This window comes from Bactrocera oleae, chromosome 5 (assembly GCF_042242935.1).
Source record: "Bactrocera oleae isolate idBacOlea1 chromosome 5, idBacOlea1, whole genome shotgun sequence".
Lineage (NCBI taxonomy): Eukaryota > Metazoa > Arthropoda > Insecta > Diptera > Tephritidae > Bactrocera > Bactrocera oleae.
In genome coordinates this window covers 74,089,185-74,116,984 of record NC_091539.1, presented here as the reverse complement: position 1 = coordinate 74,116,984, position 27,800 = coordinate 74,089,185, and the positions used below count along the sequence as shown (strand labels likewise).

The window sequence follows — 27,800 nt, the reverse complement described above, 5'->3', positions numbered from 1 at the left end:
GAGCTGTCAAAACCCACATTTTTTATAACATTTTCCAATCATGCCACTGTCGAAAGGAAATAGATTGGGTATTATAAAAAAAGCTTTTAAAATTTTTAAAAACTCATATAACATAAAAAATAGCATATAAATAAAAAAAATTATAACAAAGAAACAATACAAGTCATAATAAAAGATCATGGTTTTATGATGAACGTTTTAAATTAAATTAACAAATAAAATTTAGTTGCACGTTACTCAAAAGTATTGGTGTCGTTCCTTGAAATTTCGTTTCGCACTGCTTTTGTTAGCTATTTTTAGCGGGTTTATTTCTGGCATCCCGCCTTTTTTGACATCAGCTGTTCGAAATCCCCTGATTTTAATAATCAGGGAAAGAGAATAACAGAAAAATCAGCGAAAATGAGAGAGTCTCTCATCATGTCATCCTTGCCATGGATAAATTGTGTGATTGTTTAACTAGGAGTAAGTTGTAGAAATTGAGCTGCCAGATCTGTTGGGTCCCCACAAAACCATTTCAAAGTTCTAACAAGTCGTAACGATATCTTACCAACAGAAGTATACAATAACTCGGACATATCATTTGTAATAACAATTGATAATTTAAAACAAATAAATCGATGTAGTTACTTATTTTTTGCACAAAAAAATACATTTTGAATGAAATATTTAAATATCAATGAAGGGAAAGGTTTTGGTACGGCAACAACGAAATTGTGTACGTCAGCTGTTTGACATTCATTTACATTGCGCTCTCATGAGATAGGTCGATAGGCTGATGCAGTGTGCGGTTTTGCGTCGGTCACTAACTGAAGCATTAGAGTACAGAAGGTTACGACAACAGCATATGTCATCGAACCAAGAATGCTAGATTACAAGATTACGCCAACCGCCATCTTGTGACGTAACTCCTTTGAGTTAAGAAGAAGAAGCATAACAGCATGTACATTGTAAATAAAAACGTAAACACTTTTGTTAATTCGAAAAATATACTTTATTTATTAGGTAATAGTGAAAAAGTTTTTGTGAAATTAATATATTAATGTTGCGGGAAAATATTTTGGTAATTATTTAATAAATACTTTTATCTATTGACAACATAATTGCCAATTAAGTGAATGATTAGAAAGAATTAAAACTAGTACCGAAGGATTATATGGATAACTACAATATATGACGATTTACGTTTTTATCATCGTTAGAGAACTGCAACAGAGGTGTTGCGATATATTTTAATGAATGCGATACATCCTTGACGGGGGTGATGTTCACATACCATTGATTGACTTTAATGTAAATTTTGAGAGGATGCGTCCTTACCACTACTGCAATTTCTTCGTGAAAAATTCTTTTTAGATATGAATAACGACTGGAAAATTGCCACGACTAATCAAGAACAACGATTGAAGCTCTATACTCCAGATACACTTTTTAGAATCACGAACATATGTTTCAGACTTCAGTTACTATAAAGCTATAATATCCGCTATACCTATACATGCTCCGACTGAAGATAATGTACAAATTGGAGAATAAATTATATATTAAATTTGCGACTTATTTAATTTATTTTTTATCTGAAACAACGATGTGGATATGGAGAGTCAGAAGACTGCTTATATGCTGAGTAAAAATCAATTTACTATGATTGCACCATTTTATTAAATTTCTAGCTCTTTCAAACAAAATAATAGCTCAATTATCGATACTACTACAAAATACTACACTCAGAAATTTGAATTTTCGATTCTAACTTTAGAACATTTAATGTATGGCATTGTAAAATCTGATTCTAATTTCTGGAAATTAGAATTACTGAAGGTTCTAATTTGTGAGCGTCGACTGTAATTTAACTTTAGTAAGTATCACTTGCTTAATGATGTAGTTACATTGTAATTGGTGTTTGTGAATGCTAATATTTGTTCATGATTAATTATTTACGGTGATCGGCTTTTTGTAGCAGCGCTTACTGTTGTCGACGCATTCCCTTTTTTCACTTGTAATAAATTTTTAATTTAATTAAAATGTTTTTTATTCAGCTGGGAATGGTAAGTGTTGCATAATTCGTTACAATAAGCCTTAATTCGGTACCATGTATTGTTATTGTTTCTTTCCTAGGTATGAGCCTGTTGTATTACCACTCGTGATATTACTCAACTAATCATTTCAATAAAACAAAATGTAATGTTATTACAATATACCTTTGCATATATGCATATACAAGTACGTATGTTATAATTGTTAGATCATATTTTAATAGCTTAGGGAGCGTCCTTTAATTACGTGAGGGGATCAAGGGGGCGGGGTGAGGCATTAAGGTAATTCTTTCCAAATTTCTCATAGAAGAGAGAGGGGGTTGAAAACTGTGTAAAACTGCGTGAAAGTAAAGTTAAATTAAATTGAAACAGATTAGTACAGTAGCTCTTCGATAGTTTAAACTTTATTGACTAACCGTATCGACACGCGTGATTCGTTAAAGTCCAACGCGTTTACAATCACACACACAAAAATTAAAAAAAAAATATTTGTGATATTTGGGGCGTCAAAGAATCCTCGTATCTCCTGACATACAAATATTCTTGTGTACTTTTGTACCAGGCGGCTGAAGATCGTTTCTTATGCTTCAGTTAGTGACCGACGAGCCGATTTTCCGTAGTGACAACGTAGCAACCAGTTTTTCTCTTTTGATCACATTGAGCAATGTTGTCATGTATAGACCAATTTCATTGTTATTCAGGGCTAAACCATACAAATTTTAAGAAAACTTGTTCAGTTAATTTTACTAAAATATCACACATTTTGACCAACCTAAACGGTTAAAAGCCAGGTGGAAAGACGGAAGTCGTTATGTGGGGTATATATTTTCGTTAGAGAAAGGAACGGTGCAGATTGCATTAATTTTGGCATTGCTCAGGTATACTCGAGAACACATTTTGAACCAATTTTATATACACATAAATAATACTCACTGACTGACAGTAGTAGTATTTACCGGTATAAAGTCACTTGGAAGTTCAAAAATCTTTGTATTAGGTATATGGGAGTTAGGAGAAATGTTGACTCGATTCAACCATTCCATTTTTGACACACAGACATACTATTATCAGGAAAGTATTCTCTCAGATTTTCAATTAATTATCTCACACATTTACTGATATATTCGGTAAAAAGTCAACTATATGTATTGGGGTCCACATATTCGATACCTAGGGGCTTGAACAGTTTTGGTTCGATTTGTACAATTTTTGTCATAAGGGGGTATACTTTGAAGGGATTATAGGTTCAAAGTTTCATGCCGATACATTTATTTTTGCTTGATTTGCATACTAGAAAGTGACAGTATCAGATGGAATTTAAAATTGTGTTATATGGCAGTCCGATTTCTCCCATTTTCGCACTGTTACATAAAAATGTCAAAGGAATGTTACATACCAAATTCGGTTGAAATCGGTCGAACAGGTCCCGAGATATGGGTTTTCCCCTAAAGTTGGGCGGTCCACGCCCATTGTCCAATTTTTGTTTTGCTTCCTATGAAGCTTAGCCATACTATGTGTAAAATTCAACGTCTCTGACTTGTTTATTTAATGAGTTATTGCACTTTCAGTAGTTTTAATCAAAACCGCTATATGGGAAGTGAGCGGGGTTATCACCCGATTTTACCCATTTTCACACTGTCGATAGGGGTTCTAAAAATATGTGTCCTGAGTAAATTTTGGTTGTAATAGCTTAAGCGGTTTAGGAGATATGCACATTAAGCTCATTAGAGGTTGGGACCACGCCCACCTAGTAAACATATTTTCAATTGCCGATGCCGATGTGATTCTTTATACCAAATAACAGTCTGGTATTTTATTGTGGAGCTTAACTATGGCAATTTATTGGTTTTCGATTAATAGCGTTTTGTGGGCATGGTAATGGTTCGATTACGCCCATCTGCAATACCAACCATCTTACGGCGTCCAGAAACATGTGTACCAAGTTTTATCAAGATTTCTCAATTTTTACTCAAGTTACAGCTGGCACAGGCGGACAGACAGACAGTCACCCGGATCTCAACTCTTCCACACATATTACCTCTAGCAATTGGTAACACATTCTTACAATGTGCAAGGGTTTGTAGAATTCGGAACTTACTTATTTAAATTCATAGTAATCGTAATCGTTGTCATTGCTTATACTTTTAAAAAAAAGACAAGTTTGTAATTTTGGTTTAATATTTTTAATTGACCGTGATTTGGACAAAGTAACAGGTTTAAGTTTTCGAAAGTACATTAGGTATACATAAGTGATCTAATTGATAGTAATTAATGAATTTCGGACTATCTTTCAAAAGTTGACTATCTTGAAAAAAATTAACAATATTGACGACGGCTTCTATTACGGGATTCAAGCGAACTCTTCTATAAAATCTTCTTTGGATAAACACTTGGCCTTCCGCTTGTCTATACATTTAAGTTTGTCTGAGTCAAAACGGTCACCACTTTCGCAGCGTAAATGAGTTATCCTGGTCTTGTGTTCCTTTTTCACACATCGGTAGTATTTTTTGCAATCTTTAGGGTCTGGGTATATATCATCTTCGTCACATTTCCTATCTTTCAGTTTCTTTACTATTTTCTTAATTAATTCCTTTTGCTCACTTGATGAACTTTCGTCGTCCTCGTCATCAGGCTTGCGTTCAACTTTAACTTTTTTCTCTTCGTCTTTACTACCCTCTGATTCTTTACTATTTGCTCCAGATTTGTTTTCCACGGAGGAATCCTTGTTTTGATTTTTTTCGGCAAAATCAATTTCACTTGATTCTCTTTCTTCTGTTTCTTGATTGTGCTTATTATCTCTGGAAACCTTTTGCCTTTTCGACTTTTTACTGTTGCTCTTTGATTCTTCTTCAATAGAGTCCTCATCTTTAATACCAGATTTAGAAGAGTTCACCTCACTCGACTTTGTTTCTATAGTTTCCTGATGGATAGGCTTTTTGGACAATGCTGAATTGCTAGATGCAATAGTTTGCTTTGGTAAAAGTAACAAACCAGTATCAGGTCCTCCATTAGCGTTGCTTCCCTTATTACGAGAGTGTAGATACAATTTTGTAAAGCTAGTGCGTAAAACACTCGAATGAATTGGTGATGTGTGGTCAAAAGGTGTGTTTGGTTCCGAAGAAGGACTAAAGTTGGTTGGAATATTAATGCCCTTTGATTGGTTTCCTTTGGATACAATTAAGGTGTTTGGTCTAACTGATGAGCTTGGTCTCACATGATTAATATTTGTTGAAGTAATATGACTGATTGGTATTTCAGGATTTGCAGGTAAGTTTGAGTTAACTGTCACAACAATTGGTATTTTAACATCAACCGGTTTGGTTGGATTTACTGATATGCTAGAGTCAGCTGAAGCACCTGAACCGATTGGGTTATTTAAGGATTCCGGCGAACTAAGATCAACTGACGGGCTCGGTCTTAATATTTCATTCGTATCAATTGAAACACTTGAGCTAATTTGATTTGCATCATCTAAGGATGAGTTATGCTCAACTGGTAAGCTTGGATTTGGTGCTATGCTAGGATCAGATGAAGCACTAGAAAGGATTGAATTGGTTTTATCCACTGGAATATTAGGATCTGTTGACCCACTTAATTGGATTGGGATGTTAGAGTTCACTGGTAAACTTGAACTTGCCGGTGTGTTATTATCAGATGGAGCAGATGAAGCACTTGGAACGATTGAGTTGGTTTTATCCACCGGAATATTTGCTGTATTAAGATCCTTTGACCCACTTAATTGGATTGGGATGTTAGAGTTCACTGGTAAACTAGAACCTCCTGGTGTGTTATTATAAGATGGAGCAGATGAAGCACTTGGAACGATTGAGTTGGTTTTATCCACCGGAATATTTGCTGTATTAAGATCCTTTGACTCACTTAATTGGATTGGGATGTTAGTGTTCACTGATAAACTTGAACTTGCTGGTGTGTTATTATCAGATGGAGAAGATGGAGCACTTGGAACGATTGAGTTGGTTTTATCCACCGGAATATTTGCTGTATTAAGATCCTTTGACTCACTTAATTGGATTGGGATGTTAGTGTTCACTGATAAACTTGAACTTGCTGGTGTGTTATTATCAGATGGAGAAGATGGAGCACTTGGAACGATTGAATTAGATTTATCCACTGGAATATTAGGATCTGTTGACCCACCTAATTGGATTGGGATATTAGAGTTCACTGATAAACTTGAACTTGCTGGTGTGTTATTATCAGATGGAGAAGATGGAGCACTTGGAACGATTGAGTTGGTTTTATCCACCTTAATATTTGCTGTATTACGACCCTTTGACCCACTTAATTGGATTGGGATGTTAGTGTTCACTGATAAACTTGAACTTGCTGGTGTGTTATTATCAGATGGAGAAGATGAAGCACTTGGAACGATTGAATTAGATTTATCCACTGGAATATTAGGATCTGTTGACCCACTTAATTGGATTGGGATGTTAGAGTTCACTGATAAACTTGAACTTGCTGGTGTGTTTTTATCAGATGGAGAAGATGGAGCACTTGGAACGATTGAGTTGGTTTTATCCACCGGAACATTTGCTGTATTAAGATCCTTTGACCTACTTAATTGGATTGGGATGTTAGTGTTCACTGGTAAACTTATACTTGCTGGTGTGTTATTTACAGATGGAGAAGATGGAGCACTTGGAACGATTGAGTTGGTTTTATCCACCGGAATATTTGCTGTATTAAGATCCTTTGACCCACTTAATTGGATTGGGATGTTAGTGTTCACTGATAAACTTGAACTTACTGGTGTGTTATTATCCGATGGAGAAGATGAAGCGCTTGGAACGATTGAGTTGGTTTTATCCACCGGAATATTTGCTGTATTAAGATCCTTTGACCCACTTAATTGGATTAGGATGTTAGTGTTCACTGGTAAATTTGAACTTGCTGGTGTGCGAGGTTCAGATGAAGCAGTTGGAACGATGGTATTGGATTCTTCCACAGGAATGGTTGTTGTAGTCGGATCAGTTGAACTTGATGGTGTGCTAGGTTCAGATGAAGCACTTGGTAGCTTTAAACTGGTATTATCCCCCAGAATCGTTCCCGAATTAGGATCAGTAAACGAGTTTAATTTCGTCGAGTTATTAGGCTCCACATGTGAGTTATGTTCAACTGGTAAGCTTGGACTTGCTGGTGCGCTGGGATCGGATAAAGCACTTGGAACGATGGTATTAGACTCTTCTACAGGAATTGTTGTAGTAGGATCAGTTGACGCACTTATTGGGATGTTAGAGTTCACTGGCAAAATTGAAATTGCTGGGGTGTTATTATCAGATGTAGTACTTGGAACGATTGAATTGGTTTTGTCTACTGAAATATTTGCTGCATTAAGATCTGTTGAACTTAATGCGACTAGTATGTTGGAGCCTACTGGCAAGTTATGCTCATCTGATAAGCTCGGTTTTGCTGCTATAGTAGGATCTGGTGAAACATTTGAATTGTTTTGAACAACCGGAATGGTTACCGTATTAGGATTACTTGATGCGCTTATATTGATAGAGGTGTTAGGGATCACTGGTGAGCTTTGTTCGACTGGTAAGCTTAGAATTGACAGTGCGCTAGGATCAGATAAAGTCCTGGGATCGACTGGATTTTTATTTTTCAGATTTGACTCGCTCAGGTCAACTGGTGTGTCCGATTCAAGTGCATTTATCTGTGTTGTAACCGCTGAGCTGTCTGGAGATATTGTAGGATTTGCCTCTATTGGCGCTTTAGTTTCAAATGTCACATAGTGCTCCTCATTTCCAGTTACTGTAGCTTCATAATAAATCTCTGTTATTGAATCAGAAAATTTATTCGTAGACATTACCGAATGAAGATTCTCTGAATTATTTGAGTCTGCTAGCAAATAAGAATTATCTGAGAAATTGGGATCAGTGGAAAAGTTTGTAATAGTAGTGTTTCTATGCGTTTCATCTATTATTGATCCGATCTCAAAGCGATTATTGAAGTCCACTGGTATACTGGAATCATCTGAAATAACTGGAGTTAACGTCACGTAAGTGTTCGATTCCGAAGTAGTAGTAGTTGTTTCAGAAGCTTGATTTTCCGGAGCTATTGTATCCAAAGAAATATGCGTTTCATCTATTATTGATCCGATCTCAAAGCGATTATTGAAGTCCACTGGTATACTGGAATCATCCGATATAACTGGAGTTAATGTCACGTAAGTGTTCGATTCCGAAGTAGTAGTAGTTGTTTCAGAAGCTTGATTTTCCGGAGCTATTGTATCCAAAGAAATATGCGTTTCATCTATTATTGATCCGATCTCAAAGCGATTATTGAAGTCCACTGGTATACTGGAATCATCCGATATAACTGGAGTTAATGTCACGTAAGTGTCCGAAGTAGTAGTTGTTTCGTATTGAAGAGACGTAGTTTCTATAGCAGCATCCGTTGTTGTCTCATGGGGTGGACTAGTAGGAAAGTGAAAACTGGGAACAGCTGATTTAGGTTCCAGTGTATCATAGAAGTTCGGATTCTCTGTTAAAAACGTGGTCCATATTGAACCATCTGCGGCAGGAGTTGTTTCAACAGGAATAATTGATGGCTCTTTATTTACTACTATATCTGTTGTGGTATCCGGTATTGTATACGTGGATTCCCATTTTAGTGGTTTAATTTTTAGGGGATCTTCAGTTGATATTGAGTTGAAGGGTATTTGCTCTGAGGTGATTAGGCGCTGTGCTTGAGGTGCTGTTGTAGATAATTTAAGTGGTATACAAATTTCTACTCCATCGTTAACGCAGCGGTGGTTAGGGGGACATTGTATCACGATACCCGAAGCATAGGCATTACCTTGAGCATCCCATTCACAATGCTTGTAGTTTAAAGGACCAACGCATACATATTCTTTTCCATAACAGTTGATACCCTGAGAAACACCATATCCTTTTGCTTTTTGGGCTGCCACTGATGAGGCGAACTGCAAATAAAAGATTATTTTCACTTTAGATAGGAGGAAATCTTAGACCACGCACTAAGAACAAAATATACATATTCTTTTCACTTAAATGTACTCCCCCATTTAACACAACTACAGTTTTTACGACGTCAACCAATAACACGATTTATAAAGTACAAGTGCTGCGTATAGCTCTCATTATTCAAAAATCTTTGTCTGAATATCTGGTTAGTTCTTAGTATAAGCTTGAAAATTTATCTATTTACCAGTAGTAGCAATGTCAACCTGGTTATTTTTGTCGTAGTCATCGTTGTGTTCGAAAGTTTTTCGTTACTAATGATTTGCTGTGGCCGTCTTCGTCTTTTATGGGGAAATTTTATCTTAGGAAACTTCATTCAAACTGCTTTGTCAAGATAAGATGTAATATATGCATTAACCTTTTTAGCGAATTAGCACAAACATTGTCTAAGATAACACCAATATACATACGTTTCAGATCAAGAATATGCGGTTATGTTGATGTGCTGTAGAATTTACGATGCTGCGGTTTGTTGGTTGAACTCACTTGGTTTGTCTCTTAAGTGCCGTTTCAGACAGGGATGCAAAAGAGTCTGATCTTTTTCAAATTTTCTTTTGGTGTCGCTCTGGGCATTCACACGGTCAAAAAGAGTCCAGCAACTCGAGTCTAGTTTTTCTGCATTCCTTTTCACAAAATGTTCGTAAATATTTGTGCGGTTCGACTGCGCAACACCGCGCAACACTGCATGCTGCGTATTTCATTTGTATGTTGAGATGATGGTCACACATTTTGCTTGCAATGAATTACCATGAATATGGTAGAACAATATGCATAATACAAGTACCTACCCGCTAAATAGTTTCAAAAAAATACTAAAGACGGGATTTCCCTAATCCACAAGAATGTATTGAATATCCGCAACTAATATTTTCAAGGCCAAATTTATAATAGCAATTTCCTAATCTTTAAGTATTAAAAACTCATAATTTCTTTACTCCGTATTAAAAATTCATAATTTCTTTGCTCCATAATCTATATCTTAATTTTCTCCTTATTTACAATTTGTCATAATATTTCTATTATTCTATGCATACGTATTTGCATATTACATACAAAAATAGATAACAGAACTCAAATTTGCGATCGAATTCATTTGAAACCGAGCGCTCTTGCAACCATTCAAAGAATTTGAAAGTGAAAAGGAATGCTGAAAAGGGTAGCAGCGAGCTGTTACGAACAAGAACACAAAGCGTGCCACCCGAACACGAGTGGCACGGTCCCTTCGTCTTTCCTCGTCGTCCCCTCGCCCACAATAAACTGGTATGAGACTCTTTTGCGTCCCTGTCTGAAACGGCACTTAGCAAACCTTATTGCAATTTAAAGCTTCAAATTGTCCTATGAACAAAAGTTCTGAGAATAAAATTTTAGAGAGAGAGAAGATAGTTGAATTGATATTTTCTTTTTAATTTAAGTGTTGAAATTTCAAACAAAAAAAAAACACTTACCACGTTAATTACTAAGATAATTATTAAAGATATTATATTATAAAAATTTCAAAAGTTAAGATTTATACTTTTTTTTTAAATCATTTATTTTAATATTTATTCTGCTGGTCAAACTGGGCCCATTAAATGGAGAATACAGTTATTATTTTTCAAAAAGTATATTTGACAGGCACTTGTTATCTGTCCAAGTCCAAGTGACTCATTGTAAAGTATAATAATAACTGAAATTTAATTATATTTTAGGTTTCGTTGTGAATAAGGTCCATTTTTGAAACGGCTTTGATATATGTATTATTATTTTAACAGAATATGTATGTATGTAGTTAAGTACGTATGTACATATGTATATAGAAGAAAATGCAAGATAACACTTATGAGTCACTATGTTCCAGTGCCTTAATGTTTGTTTGTTTTCCTTATACTGTAAATATTTTGCGGAGCCAATGACGTCACTAAGACATTTTGTTTACATTTGTATGATTAGAATATACAAGTATAAGCACTTTGTTGCCTGTTGGCAGGAAACCAAAAACATTTAAATGTCGATGTTTTATACAGAAAAAATAGATTCGCCTAGTTGGGGGCCTATGTACAACGTACGTGTCACGTTTTCTCCGGGGTTATCTCCTAAACTACTGAACAGTTTTTGGTAAAATTTAGCACATTGTGCCCAGTTTGAGTCAACTTAAAAGAAAGGATAGTTTATATCTCAATTATATTAAAAGTAAAACAATTCATAAATAAAAAAATATATTTCTAAACATAAGCATGTTTTCAAAATTAAAAAAAAAATTAACTTTTTAGTAAAATTTTTTACAAGTGGTACAAGCTTTCCAAAGAACGTGGAGAAGATATGAACGACGACGCTCGCTCTGGACGCCCCAGCACATCAACAACCGATTAAAATGTTGAGAAAGTGAAGAAAATTGTTATAGAGAACGTCGAGTCCTTATTAGAGAAGTTGTTGAAAATGTCGGTATATCGGCGATTCAGATTTGCTTATATATAACTGGTGGTGAATCATGGGTATGTTATGTATGTATGTATGGGTATGTGTGTCAAAACCAGAGTCCAATAGTCCCAATGGAAGAGCCCAGGAGAGCCAAGGTAAAAGAAAAGTCGCTGAGAGAGCTCAAGGGCAAACCAAAAAGTGTATATCAGAACTGTTTCGAGGATTGGAAAAAACGCTGGAACAAGTGTGTTATATCTGAGGGGGGCTTTTTTAAAAGCGGACAAAAGATAAATATTTTTTGAGAACTGAAAATTATCCCTAACAGACCTTATAGCCATTTCCATTAAGAGTGATATGCTTATTTTTTCAAAAAAAGCCCACTAATTGTTAAGGAAATTCAACTTTTTTTTATTTAATGTGAAGTACAATCGATACTATTAAGTTCTGAATATAACATCATTCAAATGGGCTCCACGACTTTTTTTGCAGGAACGAATTCGATGAACCCAATTTTCGAATACTTTTTCCACTAAATCAAGTGGTGTGTCATGAATAGCACGTTCAATATTGACTCCTAAAGCTTGAAGAGAGTCTGGTTTACAGATGTTGTCTCTCCATTGACAGTAACGGTGTCATCAGCTTCATTTCGAAAGAACCAAAAACCACACCAAACTGTCCATTTAGGTGAATGTAATGGTTGTTCTTGATAATTTGGGATTTTATTCGAATTCGCAATTGGAGAATTATTATTTTGATAATAAAATTGAATAATTTGTAAACGTTGTTCTTGCGTATATCTTTCTATGTTGTCATTGTAAACATTACTTAAAATTATAGATCATGACATATTAAAAATGGCCGAAATGACACTTAGAAATCATATTATCGGTATTGGAAAACCCGATATAATATGACAATGAGGTGAGTGCCGCCCGATTCATTGATTTATTGAAATTATATTTAATTTATATTGAGAAAAAATTAGTTACATTTTACCATATGTATATTTTTTGTTGATGTTTCATGTGTTCAAGTACATACCATAACATATGTTATCTTAGGTAAAACATCCTGAAAAAACAATGATGCTGATCTAAAAAAATTAAAATTTTCAATTGATGATGACCGATGGGTTCGAGAAAATTGTATTAATTACGAGGCGTGTTCAAAAAATAAAGGGAATTTTCGTGTTTTGAAAAAAACCATGTCTGGTGAATATGGAGGGTGGGGGTTACAGTACATTGTTTTTGACCAATATTTCATGAACAAGCAACGAAGTGAGAGCTTTTAACAAATAAAAATAGCTAAGCTCATATAAACACGTCTAACCTTCGCGTCTACAGACAAAGTAAGCAATGAATACAGCTGAAAAGTGTATCGTACTTTAGGGGCATGTTATCAACACATTAAAAAAAAGTTTGATAATTTGGCTTTCCAAACCCACGAAATAAAAAATTTTAAAATTTCCGTTATTTTCAGCTTCAGGTTTTGAATTATTTAAGAAAATTTATTTTGTATTGTTTTATAGGAGTGAGTGCATGCTCTCATTAACAGTTAGTTGAATAATTCCAGCTTGAGAACTTGATCAATATTTACATGTCGCTCATCGATAAAAAGAAAGCTCCTGAGGTTAATCTAAAGCTGGCGTGCGTTCAGAGAGTGGTAAGTCAAGGTTGGTATGCCACTGTTTTATTAAAATATGATAACAATATGCACATAAGTACATACTATGTAAAGTGTTTATACATATGTATATTTCACATGTAGTACAAACTTTAGTGTTATCTCGAAAACTGCGGATATTGGCGCGCGAAACTGTAATTTAGCATTTTTGTTTGCTTTCTTGTCTTCATTTTGAATGTGCAAACATTCACATCTCCTCAACAAAATTGGACGTCACTGACTACCACCGTCAGTCACTCACTCGCAAGTTAAGTAATATAAATATTTGCCTTCCGGAGCATTTTGCATTTTTTCCCAAATTCTCACTGTCGTCGGCGAGTTAGTCGTTGGGTAACGGAGTCAATGAGCTAATTTTACTGGTAGTCGTATTTTGAGTATAACTTTCTTAGTAGTTTGGTATTTTATTTACCGCAATGTCAGCAGCTAACAGCTAATATTTGCAAAGCATGTAAGTGGCTACAAATATTACTTAGTTGCTACGCATAATACAAGTTCCAACAATTCATGGTTGATAATTAGTTTTTAGTAAAAGTTAAATGTGAATTTGCTTTTCGCTTCGAAACTATAACTGATCTTTGTTGGTTAGTTTCTACCGATTTAGATCAAATTTTACCAAATCTGTGTTTTTTGCTAATTTTCGGGTACAATTTTATTTTATTTATTTTTTGTTTTAGGATATCAATTGCATAATTACGTTTTGAAATATTAAGGATTCTATGTAGATTTGTAAGCTCTTTAATCTGCTTCGCGAAGTACAAAAAATGAGAGAATATATGCAGAATGCCTTTGAAAAAAGCTCTAAAGCACGTATTGTATATAATGATTTTAACTGCAGGCATTCGTACTGTAATAGGACGATAAAGGCGGCGGGAACATGCGCATACAAACAAAATTCCTTTGACATTTCTGTGATATTGGTACTAGTTGAACAACAACAAAATCACGTTTATTACCGCAATTACTATTTGCATTTCGCTAGAGCATAAGAGTAATCGGATCTAACTATACGTACTGTCTTATCTCCATTCGTAAATTTTAGTCTGAACCTAGCTCTAGAAAATACACCATTTTCTATTTTGTCATTGCCAACAACAGGTGTATATAGGTATATGTATATTTAATTCTGACAATATGCAGGTATATAAACTTTGGTTAGCGAATAAAGCACTTACGTCTGTAGGAACTGATGTCTAAGCTACTTTCTAGTTATAGGAATATTTTGTGGAAGCTTGGTTGATAGACTTACTTCCTCTGGTGGTTTCATGTGTCAAATTTGAGCTTTGCACTAAATTTAAATTAGGCTTTGCCGATCGGTTCGCTGGGACTGAAATCACAGGTTCGTATCAACATCATTAAGTTTTTTCTAGAATATCGGAGGTTAAGGCAAACCTTCGAGTGCATTAATCTTTAGCTTCTCGGTGTCGGTTTAAAACTTGTGGCACCCCTTGCTCGTCGGATAACATGATAGGGTATACCATAAATAGAAGACTTGGCGCATCAAATATTATATTAATATTATATAAATCATCTAGCAATTTATTATAAGCTCGCAGTATTTTCCACTAATAATACAACTTTCCTTTGCTTGACAATTCATACATTAACAAGTAAGCGAAGAAGCAAAGGGTATGTCAGGATGAATGCTTTGCTTTTAATGCTTATCTGTAACAAAAATGGCGACTGTTGCTTGCAAAACGTAAAAAGTTGAGAGTGAACCAGCATTTCGCTTTACTATGCGTTGCGTTGCCGCGATGAGAACGAACTCATACGAAAGAACACATCGAACTACTCTGTCAAAGCTAATGTCTGAGGCAAAGCAAGGTAAAATATGTACATATGTGAATCAGCTATAAAGACCTATTCACATACAACTTTCCTCGCTATACGGGACAGTTCATACTGAAGATACGAAGCGCAGAAAACAAAGGGTCTAATAAAAATGGCGACCGTTGCTTGGCAAAGCGTAAAACGATGAGAGTTGCCCAACAATTTGCTTGGCTTCACGTCGAAAACTTTTCATGTGAACACACTCATACAAAAGTGGACATCGAACATTTCTGTTGAAACAAATGTCTGATAAAAAGCGAAGCAAAAGTTTTATGTGAATTGGCCATAAGAGTTTCAGTGCCTAACGGTTGTATGTAAACCTTTGGAAAAATTTATTTATGGTGTCTATGTATTCGCTTGGGATCCGTTAGAAGTTGGTAGGCGGAATTATACCGTTGCCAATTTATTATTATTTTTGTATTTAAAATACATAATGTGCTATAACTTAGTAACCAATTAAGCCATAAAACTCTAATTTACAACAAGAGATCAGCAATGAGAGTGCCATATAAGAGTTTAAAGGGTTCAAATATGAGGTGAGTAAATTCTCAGTTTCCAGGTTATGCCTTTATTCCGAAATGGGTATAGGTACACTTTCTCGCCCACCAACTAATGAAGATAATGCCAAATATAAAGTATACATATATTCATGCTTTACATTTTTGGCCGCATTTTGTCCGTTAGTCGTGTCAGTGGTATTCAATGTAAGTAATCAACCAAATTGAGTTTTCATCGCTTCACTATTTTTATCCCGTTGCTGTTGTCATTGTCCTGTGTTGCTCCTTTCACGATACGTCTCTTATAGTACATGCATGCAACAGCCATTACCATCGGCAGTCTCGTTGGGTTGTTTGGTACACGTGGCTGTGGGAAACGCTGTTGCTTTGGTGCTTCTTAGTAGTGTTGTGTCTCCTTTGGAAATTACCCACGATAAAAATTGGATTATTTTTAATGCTCCGTGCAAAACGCTGTGACCCAGCACCATTCTTCAGCGCATCGTGCCGAGTACATGAAATGTGCTATACAATCGTCGCTTTCTCTTCGCTTTGAAGCGGTGCTGGACGATGATAAATGAGTTGCGATGGATGACAGCAAATCAACATAAGTGCATTATTGTTGCGGCTTCTCTGCTGCTGTTGTAACGCTGTTGTTGTTTTACTGTTGTAGTCGATAGCATAACAAAATTAAATACTGCTGAATGTGTATATATGTATTTGAAATTAAATTACCTACAAGTTGAAGCATTTTGCGCTTAATTTTATGAAGGCTGAAACAAGATTTTAACGGTGGATTATTAGCAAAAATAAATATCTATTTTGCAAATAATTATTGCTCAAAATAGTGTTGGTTCTTGTCTGAAATAGTTTCGCTTAATTTCCCTTTCTTTAATATCTGACATTGACCGTTATATATATGTGTGTACATATGTATATGGTTATAATAGGAAGGTATTAATCGATTTTAATAATTTTTGTGAAAAACTAGCGATATTCTAAATGTGAAATTTTCGTCTCAGCCGTAAGTTGTTCTATAACTGTAATGCCCGTCCAATAGTAATACCAATCTCTTTAGAGAGTGAAGGCACTTGTGTCAATTTGCACAACTTATCGTCCACAATCCGGAAATGAAGTCGTCTCATAAAGATCATTTTAGCTTCATTACATTCATATCCATTTCGATTAGTTTTACAAAGGAACCCTGCAAGATACGCATTTCAGTGCTCAACAAGCGCTGCAGAGGAAAACAGCCTTGCTAGGGTTGGGAATTATTACGTCGGAGCTCATCTTGTTTTGTTAGTTTATTCTTAAATACACCACGTTTGCGAAATATCAAAAATAATACCAAGAGCGGGATAAACAGATGGGCGAGTCACACTTGACACGGCAACTCTTGTAGCGCAATTTCAACCTAGGGACAACAAAAGACATGCTTATGAGTGCGAATTTATATTTCTCTAGTTTTGAAGGCTTAAAGAAGAGACAACAAAGTAAACTGTCTGTAACGAAAGCGGGAGTGATAAAAATTAGAAATAGGTAGACTGCACTAATGTGAGCACCACAATAAATCACAGCCATCTCAAGGGTTGGGTAAGCTGAGCAAACACTACACTGCTGTAAAGCGATAACGAAACATTTAGTGACCTGCTGCCTGCACCCAAACTGAGTATATTTTTCAAGTATGATGATATCACGAAAAGGTACCGGTTTTACATTATGTGGGTGCGAAGTTTGCAATTAAAATCGATTTTAGTACAAAGAACTAAGCCACAAAAATAACTGCATGAGTTATTTTATCGCGTTTTGTTATCTGTGCAATCTCAATTTCTTCGTTTTTAGACCTATCATGGATTACTTACTATTGAATGCTCAAAAGCATATCTAAAAGCTTTTGGAAGCCTAAACCCGATCACTGGCCACATAGCTTGCTTTCCTTGTTGAATACTTTCTCCAGATGTGGATTTGATCTCTACTCAATTCCACCTCAATATTTGTAATTACGGTGTACGTATGTGTAACTTACTACTGTTTTATTGAAGAACTTGTGTCTTTCACTTGCATTTGAGTTAGCTTCATACATTTAAGACATTTTTGGTGTTGCTGTTGTTGATAACGTTTGTGAAATGGGGAAAAGTTTTTAAAAAATTTCTGATTGCTTGTAAATATTTAATGCTGCGTACCTTTGCACAATTTCATGGCAGCGGAAGATAGATCCAGCGCCCCTATTTTCTACAAACATTGACTGAACATTCCTACAAGGGGCGTGCGAGGGCGGAAGGAGAATACTTTGACCTTTGCCGTGTTTTTCGCTTTGATTATTTGGTTTTTAATGCTTTGCATCTTTCTCCTTCCTCATCACAGCGTGTGATTAGTTCATTATTCTATCTTTTTATTGTCTTTACATTTGCTTTCCTTTTAACATTAATTATATATTTAGTATTAATTTAGTTGACTTCATTTGTTATTTTAAAATTTTGTGGCCCACTTTGCAAATAATGAAATGGCAAAAATTTGATGTTAAAGAGTTAATTAATATTCTTTGAGGTCAAATAAAGGTGCGGGCTTTTTTACGCCTTAAAAATCCGCTCTTTAGGGAAGGCAAAAGAGCCAATCCACCTATTCGACGGAAATTGTCGATGTCACATACACAATGTGGCTACTTCTTACCTGCCTCTCATTGCAGCAAAACAGGTGCAAATTCTTCTGGTTGTACTCGCCTTGAGGGGTCATAGTGATAGAGAGGCTTATCGTTGAACATTTTGGACAATTTATTCAGGATATTGGATAGTTAAAATTCGACTTTAATTTAATATTTACGATCATTTCGAGTGACATTATTTTAAAAAAGTATGCAATGTGACTAGGGGATGTGTTGACCCGATTTTATCTTTTCTGGGCATTACGACATATTATTATCACAAAAACATATTCTATGAACTTCATGAGGAAACTCGCATATTGATAGGAGGGTACATTATTATAAAAATTCTCTCGGAATTTCAATAATACATATATCTGAAAGATTTACCCGTTTATAGCTTATTTCAGACTTGAGATGGCATATCATAAAAGCACTATTTGAACAAAGTTGTATCCTAATATTATATATTCTTTGGTGCTTGATTTGTATACGGTAAAGTGGAATAATTACCATATTACCGAAAATATGTGAACATATTTGGTTTAAAGGTGTGTGAGACATATACAATAAACGTACTAGGGGGCGGGTTAGGTGAACAAAACTATTTTACATTGTAGCAACACGTTGCGAGAATATACAAATATAAAAAGACGGTAAAAGTGGCGATGATTGTGAGATTATGGCACATATGACGGTGTGTACTCGTAATGCGTATCAACTGAAATTCTTATCCGTCGAACTAATGAATGTATATTGAAATACATATGTTTGGCGTAAGTACGTGTACTAAATGTTAGCCAACACCAACTCAGCATCCCGAAAAAATATTGAGTTGTAATACTGGTTCTTCAACTTTTACTTTGAATATTTTGACCATCTATGGTTGGTAATAGGATTGCGAGCTGGTTATGAATTTTAGTTTTAAGTATTAATCCGGCCTTCTTCCCTTTCAAGAAGTTATCTGTATATCAATTGCGACTTTTTCAGCTTTATTACTCTCGGGATGATTATACGTAATCACATATTAGTCTCTTGTGCAACCACTGTTCCCACTTACAAAGGAAATTGCTAGTTCATCGTTGTTTTTTACGATATTTAAATATAATATTGAATTCAAGTTATGTTACATATTAAATCATTATGTTGCACCCTTTTTCTTGGTGGGGCAGTCTGCGCTGAAGAAATCCATAGTACCCTAGGCATGCAATATTTGACACAGTTAACTGCCAGTTCGTGAAGTAATTCAAGGCAATCGTTTCAGTAGTCCAGTAGCAGCGGGCGGGTTGAGTCGGGGATAGCAAGTGTCCTATAGAGGACTGTGATCTATAAAAATGTAGATAAGTGCTCATATCGCCTGTTGCAGAGCAATTAAAAAATTGTTGTTCGACTTGATAATAACAAAAGCGTTGCCAACAATGATGCAAAAATCCGTAACTAGGCAAAACAAAAGAACCAACATTGCTGGTATTAGCTTTTGTTGGTAAGCTTTAAATGCTTTCCATACTCAGGTATAGCACTTCTCACTTCTCCATTGTCAATAGTATGGCGACGTTATGTAATTACCGAAGGTGTCGCTGGCAAACGGTGATTTGGTGGGTGCGTTTTTGCTGCAACATCTCTAATGTCCGGCTCGCTGAAGTAGTACGTGGGCATGCACACATTACTGTTCCCTCATACAAATACATATACAAGATATAACATTTTGATTATTTGTGTTGCTGCTGCTCGACTGCGGTGACAATGGCAAAGTGTGGCGATGTCATCGCATATGCTGCATGAAATGTGTGCTTACCACAGCCCTCAACCCCCACCGGGCGCACCAAACGAGGACACAATAAAAAGGAACTAAAATATACCACAGCAATTATCATAAAGTTGTTGCAAATGCAAAAGCCAACGCAACAAACAATAGCTGCCGTTGCAACAGTGCTTATAGATCGGAAGCTCAGTGAGTGTGTGCGAGTGCATACCACATGTTGATCCAAACACCCTTACGAACATATCTTCGCACATACATATATACATATGTACATTTATGTACATGACTGATTTGCATGCTAATACACCCACATGTGGACACTCTTCTGAACTGCTGCATTTATAGGTGACTGCAAATTGCAATGAAATCGTCATTAGAGCTTTTTGTTATTTTCCTGCTTCTGCTTCTGTATTGTTGGCTATTATCGTACTTTTGTTTTGAGCAAAAAGAGCTCTGCAATTTAAACTGAAATAACTGCTTGTTTGTCGGTTTTTAAGCGACATTCTTGTATTGCTGAAAACGCTTACGGGGTTATTAGTGAAAAAGTACAAAATAGAAGACAGTCTTTTAATGTATGTATTACTACATTCAACTAAAGGTTAGACCAAAATTGTATTTCAGTATTTTGAAAGTAATAAATAGAATTCGAAAAGCCTTATATTGGGCTTCTAGTAATTTTAGGACGAAAATATTGAGTGAATCCACTGGCTTTTTGTAAGATTTTATAGATTGTATGATCATCTTTAGATATTTGCATTCCTCTCCATTATCAGTTATATGCGGTGTTTGATCTCTGCGAACTTTCGATACTGTAGCCAAGAATTCAGTCATTTGTCTGTATACTTGCGAATTACACGACTAAAAGACCCTAATGGCACATTGCCGGCAAACCGTTAATAGCGAAGGGACAGCGTGCAACTAACTGCAATTCCAACAGAAACTGCCGCTGTTGTCTCCGCCAAACTGCTCCCCACTTTCGGGCCCATTATCTGATCATCAAGGGTAAAAAATAGCCGCGCAGCCACATAGACATGTTCCATCGTTTGGCTGCGAACGCAAATTGCCAAAAATGCAAGTCTTGCGTAGTGGTAACAAAGCATTTGCGATGACAGCGACCTGGAGACAACCAAACAATGGAAAAGTGTTATAACAAACTAGGATTAAACGAGGGTTTCGAAACAATGACAACGCACGCATGAAGGCGGCCAGCACACTGCCGTCATTGACACCAGCCAGTCAACAAGTGTACAAATGGGGGATAGAAGGAAACTAACAAAATTAAAAAAATCAGTTGGAGCACAAGTATTTTGCAGCAACGATTACGGAGTTCTCACACCGACTTTCTATTGCCACGAAAGCTTCGCCCCCTTAAAGTCTATACACCTTAACATCTATAGGCATTGGAGAGTAAATTTGAAAGTTGTACTTGTATACTGTACGGCTGTAATATTTATCGCCTACAATTTGATAAGACACTTTGAAAATGAAATGGTTCTGTATAAGACCATATGGCCCGGCACAGTGAGGTGGCAGTGTGATTTTATGAGGATTGATCTCAACAAGTAGGTGTACGAGTATGTAAGTAGAGTGTATAAGACGAATCACTTGCTCGTCTAATTGGCAGTCATAGCGTTTAAGTTGTTCGATTTAGCTAGAGTAGGATAGAACTAAAAGATTTTATTTATTATACTATATAGTATAGCGCCACAGATACTCTTTGTACCGCAAATAATGCAGTAATCAATTCCGAACCATGACTAATTCTATCAATTTCATATAATATTCAATATTATAAACTAAATATTGTAATTACCAAAGCAAAATTACTATACTCGTACACCAGCTATGCTCAACGTCAACGTTAAAGTGTGATTAAAAGTCTCAATGGCCATTACAGAAAAAAGTTGTTGATGGAGCTCATAGACATGTTGCATGTCGTTAATTTTTTACCCTAGGCTTGGGAAAATGCAACACCAACCTCTATAAAACATTCCTTCCTTCACCATATAAGGATTTGTGCTAGTTCTGCAGAATCTGAGCCCAAGGAGCAAGATGACGAAGGAAAGGAAGAAGAACTAGTTGACGTTGAGCCAATTCCGAACATTTAACAAGCTTTCAATGCCACTAAATTGTTAGAAACACTTTTTACAATACAAATTCCACAATATCACAAGATATAGAAGAATAAATACAGCAAAGAGCTCAGTTAAAATATTGGCCAAATAAAAATCGCCGAGCTAAGATAACTGAAGACTACTTTGTAAAATAACACATTAGACGGCACTTTGCGTAATATTTTGTGTGTTTTTTGTGTTTTTGTATAACAAATATTTTATTATATGGTAAAAATTTGTCCTGTTCTTAGATTTCTCTTTATTGGCCTTTATTTTAGTATGTAGAGGGTGGAAATTTTACTTATGCGATGACATTATGTTGTCATGGCAACTACTACTTCAGGTACTATGTCCAGTCATATTGGCCTTGGCACAAATCCCAAAACAACTGAATAAAACCACCTATGCATCATGTTATAAAAAATCAGAAATTATCAGATTATTTTTAGAGTGTGAAGCTCTTCAAAGAAACATTTAACCGTCTTGATGAAAATAATACTCCTACAATACAAGCATACATTGCAGGGCCTATTAGGTATCTTGAGCAATTGACTTAAACAGGTTCGCACTATCAAATCGTATACTCAATAGCCAAATTTGCCTTACCTCTGCTCACTCATGCAGACATTCATACAGGTTTTCATACTTATGTATATCAATATGTGTTTATGTAAGAGCATCATCAAAGCTGTAGTCATCATCATTATCACCTGAACGAGCTCTGTGTGGTGTCAGGACGTAGGAGCTATGTACATTCTTCTACTTGAAATATCCTTGAACATGAAAATTTATGTAAAAATCGATTTATTCATTTTTGTGTTTTAGCACTGCTTAAACTCTAAGAGCAACACTTGACGAAGTATTGCTTCGGCACTGGCGACGACCAACAGTGACAACGATGGAGAACAACGGAATAATGTTCAGTGCTCACAGCGAAGAGCGTTTGTTAGCAGAATGAAATTGAAGCCAGTTTACTATAATTTTCGTAACTAACAGCAGAGGGTTGAATGTTGAGCTCTTACAGTGCCCTCCTTTCTTCATTGAAGAATATAACAGTTATGCAGTAAGGGCTCTCTCGAATGTCTTTTTAATTTTAGAGCTCATTTAACGATGAACTCCTGTTTTTAGGATGTACTGATAACATATGCATACTTATTTGGGTAAATACTTGAGTAAATATTGGAATTCATTACAAGTAGTTACTAAGGCGGATATTATTTTATGGCACAGCGAAAACATTTTCGTATGGAACTTATTTATTAATACAGCATATTACTTTGTTCTCTGTTAAAGTTGATAAAAAAAAGTTAGAATAAATAAATAAATATTTGTGCTGCGCAGAGACTTCTTTATTTGTAGATATGTATCGTTATAGTTTGGATTATAGTCAGTTTAATATCAAAATATTTTTGGTAAATACGTACTTGAACCTCTATATGCTTAGGATATACTTTGCATGAAAAGGAAAATTTTAGTATTATTCTGGCTAAGTAAATCAAAATTTCTGTTAAATCGCTGGCTTAAAGAGATCTTCCTTAAGGACCCTGGTGACAAAATTATTGCCAAATATGATTGAAACGGAGCTGCAGCAGCCTTTGCACGCCAAATCAAAATCAACAAAATAAACCCAAAATGACGCACAAACACGCGATGACAGTTACTCGATGTTCGGAGTAAACATGTAAATTATTTAAACACTTCCGCGATGGATATTTAATTTCCGCTGTGTATACAAATGCTTTTACCTGTTCCAAATATTCCGAAATATCGTTATCCTAGGTGGAATGCTTAGTTGTCAGGCAGAGCCTATTATTTTACGACACCAGAGGATATTGACTGCCACAGTTAAAGTTCAATTTATCTAAATACAAAAGCATTACGCTTGTGAAAAGTCATTGATGATTTGGGTAAATATGGTAGATATATTTCCGTTCAGTTTAGTGCTACAAATATACTTCACTTCGTGATTACTTTTATATACCATATGTTCATTTGTATAGAGTTTGAACACATTTTATGCAAAATTCGAATGACTTTGATATTGATTCGGAGAAAAAAAGTAACGAAATAATGAATATAACTATATGTACTTATACTCACAAGAACACAAATATGCAAACAACTTCAATAATTTTGTCTAATAAAGCAGAATCAACCAATTCAATGAACCGTTTCTATTGTTTAAGCAGAATCATACTTCGTCTACAGTGTATCTAATGTAGGAGGAGGTAGAGGGTTAGGTTTAGAATTACAAACTGCTCTGTTCATATCGAAAAAAAAATTAAAAAACTTATCATGGAAGTTTTTGAAAATCAATATTGGCAAATGCATCTGGTCGCCCACTCTATTCACCCGTTATAAACTACTTTACAATTAGTACGAAACAAACCCTTGCTTGTTGCAGTTGCAAGCCAGTATACTTTCTAACTAGACGCCTCACTACATGGTTTTCATAACATTTAAATGTGTAAGTATATGGGTGTGTGCTTTGAATTGGACGAGCAAATATGGAATATGCATAATATTATCTACTAATGAAATTAGCTGGTATAATTAGAAATTACGCAAAACCTTCAATGAATGTATGCACTCACATACTCCGTTGCATGCAAAACTGACGTGCACAGTGGGTAATTTTCGTACACAAATTTCTGGCGATATCGGTTCGATAATGGTTTTTGGATAGGGTTTTTAAGACGCATTAAATCATTAATTTGCATTGCTGCGGGCTGAAATATTGAGGTATAAGTTAAAAAAAAAGCAAAACTTTCTTTGTCGAAACTACAGATGTATATGTTATATTCCAATTTCCGTTGTGTTTTCTGAGCTCTTGTGCAAAGCTTGATTATTTAATTCAGCTGGTTTCAGATTTCAGCATCTTTATTATGGACACAGCTCCATCAAAAGTTTCTTGATCTCAGTTATATGATATACAACCGGCGGGCGGCGGTTTCTATATTTTAAATATATTGATATAATCGTATAATAGCTCGGCGATGGGTATGAGGGTATAACTAATATTTCATGTGATGCGATTCTATTCTTAAATATTCAAATAAAGTGTTATCGTTTTCAAAGCCACTGCCAGCTGTGCGTGCCACTGTTTGTTTGCTTGTTTGTGTGTGTTATACCTACGTGTACGTGGATGTACTGTCACATTACCCATTTATATAATGTCGCTATTATTACTTACAACCAAATTCCTTGGAATGGGCCAATAGTGTTAATTTATCATAAATAAATGGCTAGCTCCCCGCACTCTGCATGACCACTTCACCGTCACTAAGTCCAGATTACAATGCCAAACTATTGAATATTCTATCGATTTCCACTCACTGCTTTGACGTATTAGTGCCTGCGTAATTAGTTACGTGTTGTGTATCCTGTTGTTGCTATTATTGTCTGGCATGTATTTACTTAACCGCGCATTTCGTTATTGTTTTTGTTTATGAGGCAAATTAAAGGATTAATTTAGTTTGGCAAATTAGCACTTACTTGTTTGGGTGGAATTCGACGTCGGGGAGTCATATGCATGAGCACAACCCTGTAGTAAGATGAATTGGTTGTAAGCTACTTTACGGCTAGTATGAATCTCAGGACAAACTAGTTCTACGACTGTCTGCTTTCCAAATTCAGTCAATTATGAACTAAATTCAAACTTTTTTTCTAGATGATAACTAAATTTTTGAATCGAAAATAAAAATTAGTACGAAGAGGACCAAATTCATGCCGTTTATGGCAATACAAAATATCCTATATTAAAGAGATATTCGAGGATGATGATCTGACGTCCACAGCTTCCTTTAAGAAGAGCTAAAGCTTGAACCTGCAGGCAAAGCATTACAAAATATAGTTTGCCACAACTTGGGCTTCGGCCGATAAGTTCAATGTAGGTCTTTGCATGAGTCCGTTCATACGAAGCATTTTTAATACGAAGCAAAGCAAAGCGAATCTAAATACAAATCTCAAAGAATGAACTGTCACGAAAAGCGAGGAAGATTGCATATAAATCAGCTATTAAATATACGCCATCTGGGCGGTGAATAAGGCGAATGGATGTCCCTGCTTCTTGCATTTGTTGTTGAAGCATTGGATCTGCGAACTGTGAGCTAGATGCGGAAGTCCCACTACTAAGTTTCAGTTTTTGCTGTAACAACGACTGAAACGTTTGTTTATGGCGGTAACGCGTGGTAGCCGTTGAACGCCGATGAGAATAAATGTCCAAAGAGAAAACGGATACTAGCGGAAATACGCTTATAAATGAACAACCCGAAATAACATTCCAACCCATACACACACCTCTACGTGCGAATGCATATAAGCTATCTTCAAGGTCGACTAAGTCCGGGTAAGAAAATCGCTGATTCTGAACGCTTTCCTTTAGACTGGATCAGCCATTTATTAGTGAAGTAGCCAACATTTTATTTATTTTCAAATTATTTCATTATTCTACAGGGATACTATTGTATTTCTATTGTCATTCATTATTTCTTACAATGCATTATGAGCTGACCATCAGAGCAGGGTTCAGATTAAAATTTAGATTTTAATTTTAATTTAATTCAAATGTTAATTAAATAATTTTTTAATGCATTATTTGCAACTATGCATCGGAGTGATTTCAACCAGCCAACTCGAAATTAGATACAATCCTTTCTTTACTCCAGTGAATTTATGTCTTTGTATGTACTTGAATCTTATGGCGAGTTCATAAATCAATATCAAACCTCAGTAACACCAATTTGTCGTTAGTTTTGCATATATTCAATAATGAAAGGTAATTCCTAATTTTTGAAAGCAAAAGATGCAGGTTCATTAGGTGTATCCCACCGGCTAAGTACCCTCCACATAGCTACTGACGGATCGGGAACACTGAAATATTTCTCTAGAATGTTCGTGAATCTTGAATGAAAAAGGGTACTGGCTAAGAAATTCAATATGTGTGTGTATAATTTCAAACCGCGAATTTGTTTTTATATAATTTTCTTAAATATTGGGTCAAATAGAGTGGTAATTGGGAAAACACTCCTCTGAGGAATTGAATAATCATGCCCTGAAGTAAGAAACAGAAATTTACTTATGAATGACTCTATTTGTAGTTTTTACTTGTATTTCCACATTTACTATCAATATTTTGCCCCCACATACTTGCAATATATATTATTTTTCTGTAATTAAAAGTTGCAAATAATCCAGAATCATACGAATCATAAGGGAATACATTGAGCCCTGAGCTTACACTGAGAGCGGATTGACTGGTGAACGCCTTCTAGTTGGCATCCTCATGGAAGCTCAAAATGTGAAACAGGTGATGACATTCTCACGGAATCAACTCAGGCGCGGAATGGCCAAGCGAAGCGCGAGCCATCAAACGGAAACGACATTGACCAGAGCAAACAGCAACACGCGAAAAGTAACCGGAGTAACGACAACGTTGCCGGCGAATACGAAGAAGAACTCGCTCACATGTGAAATGGAAAAATATAATCCAAATAAGGAAAACAGCAACAGCGATTGGACGGGGCAAACATCACCCACACCAAAGGGAGACGACCCCAACAAACCTCCACGATAATGACATACAGTTTTAAAAATGAAATCCAGGAGTGTAACTTTGTACGACACATACGCATTTATATATTAGCCACTATTGGAAGTATATATATATATTCATTATATATATATAGTATGTATGTCACATAAAATAATTAACTTCAAAGGTCAGTTTTAAGTAAGAGCAATTCAATTAGAAAATTTATCCTTCTTGAACGACCTTTTATAAACAATTTTTTTAAGCCGACAAAGGCTTATTTGACTGTACTTATATAATTTGATTTGT

The 27,800-nt window shown here is 35.5% G+C and overlaps 1 protein-coding gene and 1 long non-coding RNA gene across 2 annotated transcripts; one reads left to right on the top strand and one right to left on the bottom strand.

Annotated features, from left to right (window-relative positions):
• The first annotated feature begins 647 nt into the window (after positions 1-647).
• LOC118681281 (uncharacterized) lies at positions 648-27,800 on the top strand. The gene is made up of 4 exons (XR_011396770.1): positions 648-2,045; positions 2,116-2,220; positions 25,632-26,309; positions 27,143-27,800. It is a non-coding gene; the product is annotated as an uncharacterized lncRNA (long non-coding RNA).
• Muc11A (Mucin 11A) lies at positions 4,194-9,381 on the bottom strand. The gene is made up of 2 exons (XM_070110762.1): positions 9,231-9,381; positions 4,194-8,985 (listed from the first exon to the last, which is right to left on the bottom strand). Exons 1-2 carry the CDS (start codon positions 9,357-9,359, stop codon positions 4,384-4,386), a joined length of 4,731 nt encoding a protein of 1,576 aa, XP_069966863.1. The 5' UTR covers positions 9,360-9,381; the 3' UTR covers positions 4,194-4,383.